General features: G+C 34.0%; 1 protein-coding gene across 1 annotated transcript; it reads left to right on the top strand.

Annotated features, from left to right (window-relative positions):
- The first annotated feature begins 666 nt into the window (after nucleotides 1-666).
- On the top strand, nucleotides 667-3454 carry LOC131860135 (putative B3 domain-containing protein Os03g0621600). The gene is made up of 5 exons (XM_059214508.1): nucleotides 667-804; nucleotides 1434-1989; nucleotides 2077-2171; nucleotides 2267-2458; nucleotides 3320-3454. Exons 1-5 carry the CDS (start codon nucleotides 667-669, stop codon nucleotides 3452-3454), a joined length of 1116 nt encoding a protein of 371 aa, XP_059070491.1.
- Nucleotides 3455-9546: the final 6092 nt, after the last annotated feature.

Below are 9546 nucleotides of genomic sequence, written 5' to 3'. Positions count from 1 at the left end.
TCTAGTTTAGATTAATATATATATTATAATTGAGATTTTTTTTTTTTTGATTGGTAATGGGCAGAAGTCGATAAGCTGTAACATACCCTACGCCTTTGTGGGATCTGTAACATACCCTACGCCTTTGTGGGATTTGAACTTGTAAACGCTCTTTCAAGAGCACAAATTCTCTACCACTAGGCTAACTCAAGTTATACTAATTGAGAAGTATGTTATTAAGATGATTCACAATTAGAAGTTTAAATGTAATGTAAGATGACATATTAATCTTAAAAAAAACTTGTATGCTTATTTGTATGCAATTTAGTGCGTTAGCCTATTAAGGAAAAGTATATTTCCCATTAGAGAACTACAGACTTACATTATACACGTAACCAAAGGCACATTCGAGAGTAGTTTTAAAGCTTAGCATTTAATCATGAAGGACTACTGAGGGTTGGTCTCTTTCATAATGCCTACATTTGCAATCAATTTTAAGTAAAGAAGATGAATTGTGCAAAAGATTTTATTGATGATAAAAATACAGAGTGTAATCCCAAAATGTTTGATTACAAGGGCTAAATTTTATACTGTATCTTGTATCTACAGTATACATAGATTGCCCTGTAAAAAGTATGATTATATACACACTTATGATAGTTTCAAAACACTGTATATAATATGACAATGGCAAGTAATGGGAAGAGAAACAAAAGAATGGCCTGCGGACGCTGCACTTCCAAATGCTTGTCTACTTATTCATCAAACTCAAATGAAGTGTTTTCATTTTTCAGAGTCATGGAAGGAGACTTCACATCTGCACTGGTGGGCAAGATAATGTTTGTTTAGTCTGAACAATATTTGGTTGCTTCGTTTCTTATCTTTAAATTTGAAAGTTTAGAAATATGAGTAAAAATCCAAGATTAATATGTTTGCGGGTAGGGATTACAGAACATCCATTATAGTAGCTTGAAGGTGCTCAAGTTTTCAGGAAAAATATTGCCCACTGTTAACATACATTATGAAATTGATTGCTGAATCTTTTCCAATGTAGGATTTAGGTATTCTTTTTCCCCTGTTTTAGTTTATTATAAATGGGGTAGAGTCTGGAAAAGTTAGCATTGGTGGGTTTAATGCAAATGACATGCATATGCTCTCTTCTAAGTTTAGCAATTCTTCTTAAATTCTTAATTTTTGACATGTTTATTAGTCGACCTATGCAATGCCTCTAAACATGGTTATTTCATTAGTTGATTACAAACTGCAATTAGAAAGATGTTTCTAAATATGAATAATTGGAGAAAAGATGGGTTCTATAAAAGAATTACAATATTTGATTAATATCCTTGTAGCAGAAGATGAATTCCTCTTGGATTTGTTTTCCTTTTTGCTGAGTTTCAGTTCAAAATGTGTTCTATTTAAGGTTAAACTAAATTTGTTGTAATTGGTTGTAGGAAATCCCTGACAAATTTGCAATGAGAATCAAGTGTAGGAGGTGTAGAGATGCAACTCTCCATGGCCCAAGTGGTTATCTGTGGCGTGTAAACTTGTGTTATACTAATGCTTCTGCATCTTTCACGGATGGCTGGCATAGTTTTGTTTCTGACAATGGTGTAGCAGCCAAAGACATACTTGTTTTCAGTTATGTGAATGACACATACTTTGTTGTGCAAGTTTTTGGACCAAATGACTGTGAGAAACAGAGTGCCTCTGCTCTTCAGAGTTACACATCATGCTGTCTTAAACAAGAAATCACTCCAAAAGTTTGCAATCAGAAGAGGTGTGAGCACAGGACAATTCCCACAAAACTCAGTTCAAATGATGAAATTTCTGTTACAACTTTGACAAAGCATAAAGAAGATTTTAGTATGACAGCAAAATGTTCTTCAAAAGAATTGGTATGCATGCCTCACAAACCACAAAATAACATTTCTGGGAATCAAGCTTCTTTAATAAGTTATAATGCAGCTATTGAAGTCACACCTTGTTTAGATACTGATAGCATTTCAGGTAAGCATGAATATTATCACTGAAATCTATATATGCATCCTTTTGCACCATTGTTTATCTCACATATATTATCTCCTATGCAAACAGAGATCTCTGGAGTTCTGAACCCTGTGGTATCAATGGAGCCACAGTTTGAAGTGGTTTTAAAAAAGGGTGCAGTTTTTGGTAAAACTTGTAGACTCGTAAGTTTCATTCCCCATATAGAAAACAGAAAAAGGATTATGTTATTTATAAAGCTTGACCTAAAATAATGCTTGTTGACTTGATGTTGCTACAGGGGATTCCTGCAAAATTTGCCAAGCTCTGGCTACAGGCAAATACCAAGATAATACTTGTACATCACAAGAACCCTGGCATGTGGCCGGTTATGGTTAGAAAAAATAGATATTCTTTGATATTACGAGGGGGTTGGAAAAGTTTTGTTGTTAGCAATGAGCTGAATAAACGTGATATATGTGTCTTTAAGCTGGTAAACAGAGTTCATCACATTTTCATGGTTTATGTAAAGTCTTCTACCCTGTCTAGAAGAGCCTCTAGAAAATGAAAAGACACTCATCCAATACAATCGATACAAGAGCATTCTGGTCACTGACAGTTTTGTTTGCTAGTCACATAAAAATACATGTTACTGGTTTTCCTAAATAAAGGAAGCTCATTGTTTTTGTTTTTCTTCAATGGGCTGGAATTAGAAATTTAGTGGTTATAAAAGATGGAGAACTAAAAGAATGATGTCTGTAGTGCTGACTGGTTGGAGAGTTCTGATTGTATTCTTATATAAAAAGTTAAAAAGGTTATTATACTGCATACAATGTTGAATTTATAGATAAATTTGAATATGCAATGTTTGTGTGTAGAAAACATGGTTGTGATGATTTTTATTTTTTTGGTGTCATAGGGTATCTATCCGAATCAATTGGGAGAAAACCCACTGCTCAAGTCAATTTCGCTATCCATGCAGGTTGTGATGATGAAATTTTTGATATCCAATTTAATTTTATTCTGGTTCTGGATTGATTTTTATGAAAATTTTTAATATATTGAATATATTAATAAATTATGTAATTTTTTTTATAAATTCAAATCTAGTCTTACACGATTTATCTATCCATCTCAGCACACATATTTTATTGGATTAAGAATCAGAAAACGAATGCACATCAGATACATTAACAACAATTAGAACAACAGAAAGAAAATAACATGAACTGAACAAAATAACAGAATTGAAGCAGCTACAACTGCTGTTAGACAGAACTTCTAAAGAGCAGTGACTAAACAAAAACTAAATAGCTGTTGATGAAGACATTGTTAAAACTAAGTGAAAATGCAGGGATTTTTTTGCAACTGCTTCAAAACGACCTGGACGGCTTGGCAATGGTCGTCGACAATGGGAAAAGCGTTTCAAGCATTGAAAGGTGAAACAGCATTATCCCCTGATGTTTTTGGTAACATAGATTCTCGGTAGAAGGTTGAAGTTGAAAAGATGACAACAACAAAATGAAACATGAAAAGTGTGCTTAGAACACTTCTTGAGCTTCCATATAGAGATGACACTAACATCAAGTCAATTGAAGAATCGATCTTGCCATGTTATTCTATCACTTGTTGGAGAGGCAAGAAAAGAGTAACCTGAGTTGAAGTGCATTGTAGTTGCCTTAACTCTGTCTCGTACCTGATCCTAAAGATTTTAGCCTATAAATTAGTTACATCATCATTAAAAGAGGAGACTAGGTAAGCCATTAGAGTTTGCAGGCTAGAGCATATTGTTCCAAGGAGAGAAAAGTTCAAGACACCGAAACTTTCAAATATTTTTTATCATGATAACCCTGTAGGAGTTGGAAATCATGTTGTGGGTATAAGAGGATCCAAGAAGAGCAGTTACAGGAAATCATGTTGTGGGTATAAGAGGATCCAAGAAGAGCAGTTTTTCAAGACCATGTGAAATGGAAGAGAGAAGGTATGGAGGCCTTGACTATAGTCCATAATGATCTCACACGAGACCAAAGCCAAAACCAATGCTTGAAATATTCTTCTTTACCACAAGAGGGGCAAGATGGGGACGAAATGAGGAATTTAAGATGAGACCCCACTGGAAGTTTAGCATGAAGGAGTTTCGAAGCAGTAAGTTATGACTGAGCATCAACTTTGGTTTTTCAGATTTGAAGACTAAATTTATTCCAATGGGCTCAGCTCAAGTTACACCTTCATAATGTGTTGAGGTGGTCATGAGAGATGGGAAAATTAGGAACTAACTATTTATGGAGCACTTTAAGGGCAAAAACTCTAATGTTGTTGCCATTAGACCACTTCCAATCCTTGTTAAAGCAAGAATGACTATAAGATGAAATGAGGAGAACTAGATTAAGAGGTACCAATTTTTGAATTTCCATCATTGATGCGTTGTCTCTATGGCTTAAGTCAAAGAAGTATTTGATTTGATGCCAAGATTTCCAAGTGAAGCTTGAAGAGTCCCATAGGTCCCTTAATATATGCATGCCTTTCTTGAAGAGGCACTTAGCTTTGAGTCTAGGAATCTTTGCCAAAGGATTATTTTTCACCTAGATTAGTTTATTCCACCATATTGAAGAAGTTGCAAAACTTAGCCAATCGCTAAAACACTGGTCATACCAAGTCAACTTGTATGAAACCGGCTCCCAAGCCTTTCAAGTACAATTGGGAGGGTCTAATCCATGGAACTTTTGGAAAATGGGGCTAAAAAATCTTATCATTTCATTGAATTGTTCTCTAGCAATTATCAACTGTAGTTATTTGAATTCAATATCTAACTAGAATTTTCCAAGGAGCGTTCCCTTCCAAGGTCCTACTAATCCATTTGGTTGAAAGGTAAACCCCTTGCGTGTAAGGGTCAACGGTACCCATACCTCCCTTATCCTTTGGGAGGATACAAAGAGAGCATGAGGTGACAAGCATTCCTTTTCTATTATGAATGAACTAGGTAAGATGATTATAACAAGCTTTACAAGGTAGCCAACACGAAGAGATATACACATGAGTTGCTACTAGAATTTTATTAGCCACCTGTATACATCCAGCTTTGGATAAAATAAGGTTTGACCAAGCCAATAGTTTGAATTTGAATTTAATTAAAAAACATCGCCACATATCTTTCAAAGAAACTCCAATTCTAAAGGGCACACCAGGTTATCTAGTAATGACTCCATGTTTGATCTCCTTCCATTCTTTCGAAATCCATGGGGGATGAGGGCTAGGTTGAGTCATCTAGAATGCAGTCAAAGAAAACCCTTTCACACAACATAGAGGCACAATAGAAATATAGGACACAAAACAAGAAATGACAAAGAAATATGATGGAAAGAATTACCCTTATATTTAACGAAGGGCATAAATTATAGGATATATGAATACATGAAAAATCAAAAGCTAAAAGTCTTGACCATGTAAATACACATTGTCTACTTGTTTGAAAGAGCAACTTCAATTTGCAGTGTTGGATTTAAAGATAGGTTTTGTATATATAATCTTTTGTATCTAGAAATATATATTTGTGATGGTAAATTTCGTATTATCTAATTTATTTGGTTTTTGAATTTAGTTTTAACAGAGCTTTTTTATATAATGGTATATTAATCAATTATATAATTTTGTATAAATTCAAGTCTCTTGTCGTAAGTCATTTATCTATCCATTATACACATTACTATACATTTATTACTTATCTTCATTCATGTGTTTGCACATTCTTATACCTTTACCCTTTTCACATATTTATTGTATGATGACAAGGGATTACAATTAAGGAAAATCCAATCATGCAACAAGAGGAACAAGAACAATAAAGTACTTACAATAAGCAAAAATAATGAAATATGGTGGAAACTATTACCTTTATGTTGAAAAAAGTGCATAAATAGGCTATATGGATGTGTGCAAGATCATGGGGGTCCAAATTAAGCCCTTAAGTGGCAATGAAATTTCAGAAAATCAGAGTTAGGCAGCTTGACACAAAAAATTGAATAGGTTATTAATATAATTTGAAAAATATGTAAGAACAAAATTTGTAGCAAATCGAATCTAGTTTCTAAGATACTAGTTGTTTTTTGGAAAAAATTAAATCTATTTGGTGAAAAATTAAAATTTCAATGCAGTAGTATTAAAATTTCAAGGAAAAAATAAAAAGAAAGTGTATGTCTACAAAACATAAGTACAATCAAAACATAATTTAAAAAAAAAAAAATTCAATATAAGGAAACATGTCAGAATGTGCCACATTTTTTTTGTAATTTTTTGGTAAGTAAATAATTAATTGTGATTTTTTTATTAGAACTTTTTAGAAATAAAAAAACATGTTTGTCTACGGACCATAACTTGGTAAAAAATGCATGAAATTCATTTTTTTTATTCCTATAGTAGATAAAGCATAGAATGTGCAAAAAATTTCATATTTGAAAAATGTTTAGCTATGTTAAAGTTATAGATGTTTTTCAATCAGCCTATCAATCAAGACTTTAGAGAGAGAGAGAGAGAGAGAGAGAGAGAGAGAGAGAGAGAGAGAGAGTTAGGAGGTAGGAGGAGAGGGGGAGCAAGGAAAGTATCAACAAAGAGAGAGGAGAGATGGGGAGAGAGGTGAAGAGATATATATATATATATATATATATATATATATATATATATATATATATATATATATATATATATATATATATATATATATATATATATATATATATATATATATATATATATATATATATATATATATATAGTAATTAGGGGGAGAGGGGGTGGGGGAGAGGGAAGTATCTATAAAGGCATAGGGGGATAGAAGTGAGAGAGAGAGAGAGAGAGGGTAATTGGGGGGAAGAAAGAATGAGAGAGATTTGGGTGTAATTAGTGGATAAGAGGAGAGGGAGAGGGGTAAGTATCAACATAGGGAAAGAGGAAGAGATGTGGAGAGAGGTTAAGAGAGAGATAAAGAGAGAGGATAATTAGGGGGAGGGGGAGGGGGGAGGGAAGTATCAACAAATAAATAGAGAGAGGGCAATTAGGGGTCTCTCTCTCTCTCTCTCTCTCTCTCCCACCCAATAACCCTCTCTTTCTCTAAGCTCTCTTTGCCTCTCCCTTTGTTGATACTTCCCTCTTCCCCCTACCCCCTCCTCTTAATTACCCTCTCTCTCTTTGTCTATCCTTATATATCTATCTCTCTACTTCTCTCCCATCTCTCCCTCTCTCAATCTCTATCTCTCCCTCTAACACCTCTCTCCCCCTCTCCTCCTCGCTCCCTAGTAACAAAACTTATAGGGGAAAGATACTCCACAAACCTCATTAATAAGTAAGATCCAAATATAGCTAACACAAAAACATCTAAATTAGAAAGATAATCAAGATCCATTACCAATAGGGAGAGATCCCTATACATATTAAAATAGAGATATAGAGGGAGATACAAATAAAGAGAGAGGAGAGGGATAAAGAGAGGTAGAAGAGATAAATATATAGAGAGGGGGAGATAGAGATGTATAAAGATAAATACAAATAAGGAGAGATATAAGGGTGAAGAGAGATGAAGAGATAAAGCGAGGGAGAGATAGAAGGAGAAATATAGAGAGATAGACATAGAGATAGACATACCTAGAAAAGAGATATAGATATAGATATTAAGGTCTATGAAGAGAGAGGGATAAATACTAAAAGACAAGGATGGATAGAAAGATGGAGAGATATCTAGAGATAGAAAAGGAGAGAGGAAGATAGAGATAAAAATGAAGATAAAGAGAGAGGGAGATGAATAGATATAGAGAAAGATAGAGGTAAAGACAAAGCTAAATATATAGATCCAGATAGAGAAGGGTACATAGAGTGAGATAAAAAAGGAAGAGATAAAGAGATATAAAGGAAAAGGAATATGGATAGACAAAGAGATGTCTATAGTGTGATAGAGTGATTGTAGTGTCATAAATTGTACACCCTTAATTGGGTGGTACAATTCCACGCTTAGGTTAGCACCTTCCTTAGTGTGTTGCATCTTGCATTTTAATTTCCCTTTAAGCATTTAATTAATTAATTTAATTAAATGTAAAGTCATCTTTCATCCCTCTACACATCATAAAATTGGGCCCTTAAATCTAAGTGTACCCCTTTTTTATTATATTCTTTTAATTAATTCATTCATCAAAGCCCTAATTATGTCCTATTTAGACCTTCAAGGCTCTATTTCGCATATCTAAACATCTTGAATAGTTGAATCCACCTGGGGTTGACTTTATAATCAAGATACCTTGCATCCCTAAAAATTTGAAAAAAAGTTGATTAAACCATGGTGATTCACCATGGTCCCAACTTTTTCTCCCCAAATTTTGGGATCGTGTTTTGGTGGTATTATAATATTTAAATCCGACTTGGTGTGAAATTATATCATTTCTAGGTCGGCCTATGATCAAAAACAAAGTTAGGGTTTCATACATATAGCCTTTCCTTTCCTCATTTGAAGGATCTATCTGCAAGAAATTGAAGGAGTCTCTTATGAAGTGAAAGTATAGGTTATGTGGAGTCTTCAACCAGCAAATCAAGCATCTATCAATTCTTCATTAACCATTCTCGTCATCAATTGAAGATTTGGGGATATTGAAGAATAATAGGAGATCACCGACTGTCGATTGGCTTGTACCTCTCCCTTAGGGTTTGATATGGTTTCATGTTATTTTAATGTCTCTATGTGAGTTTCCCAACACTTATTTTCAGATCTACATTATTTCTTTAGATCCATTATTGCATTTATGATTTGAAACATTTTCATTTACATTATGTTCATTTAGGGTTAAAAGCTCATATCATAGGATAGAACTATAATTCTTGCATTTTAGCACATTTAGGATCTTATACACACATAAGGTTCTTGCACACACATTTTAAATGCATTATCAACTATTTGTGGAGGTAGAAATCACCAAAACAAAGGGGTTTGACTAAGGAAAAACCCTATATAGCCACCCATACACTATTTTCCAGCTTGTAGGTACATTTATAGGATTCTGGCAGGGCTGCAGACTTTCAGAAAGGTAGAATTAGCAGGCACAGATCTAGATCCATAAGAAGGTCTCATTTTTTTGGGACCAGGGTACCCAACACCATGGTTCTCTGAGTTTTGGTTATTTCTTTTGGCAGTTCTATTGATTGAGACCTCAATTTGTAGTTTCCAGAAGTATAGTGTAGTTTGGTAATAGGGACCAAGGCGTCCAACACCCTGGTCTGACACATTCTGGCTCAGTTTCTGATATCAAGTGCACATCTAAATTTCATTTCTAGCTTTGTAGTTTGTACCTCAGTTATAATTTTGTATTTAACTATTATTTCAATTTATATCATCTCTTTCATTCATCTCCCTAGCTTAGTTCATCATTACTGCACATTTACTTCACTTCCCTTTCATAGAAAAAAAGGAATAGAAACCCTAAGAGTATTCCTTGACTCTCTTTTACTCTCTTTTACAAGAGTTATTCAAAGTGAATCACTTCCTTAGGCTCTTTCATATTCCAATGTGTGGAGGAAAGTGGGGTTAGGTCCTAAACTAACCGATCC

The sequence above is a fragment of the Cryptomeria japonica genome, chromosome 11, assembly GCF_030272615.1.
Source record: "Cryptomeria japonica chromosome 11, Sugi_1.0, whole genome shotgun sequence".
Taxonomy (NCBI): Eukaryota; Viridiplantae; Streptophyta; class Pinopsida; order Cupressales; family Cupressaceae; genus Cryptomeria; species Cryptomeria japonica.
Note: the sequence above shows the minus strand (reverse complement) of the source record. Positions and strands in the feature narration are given on the sequence as shown.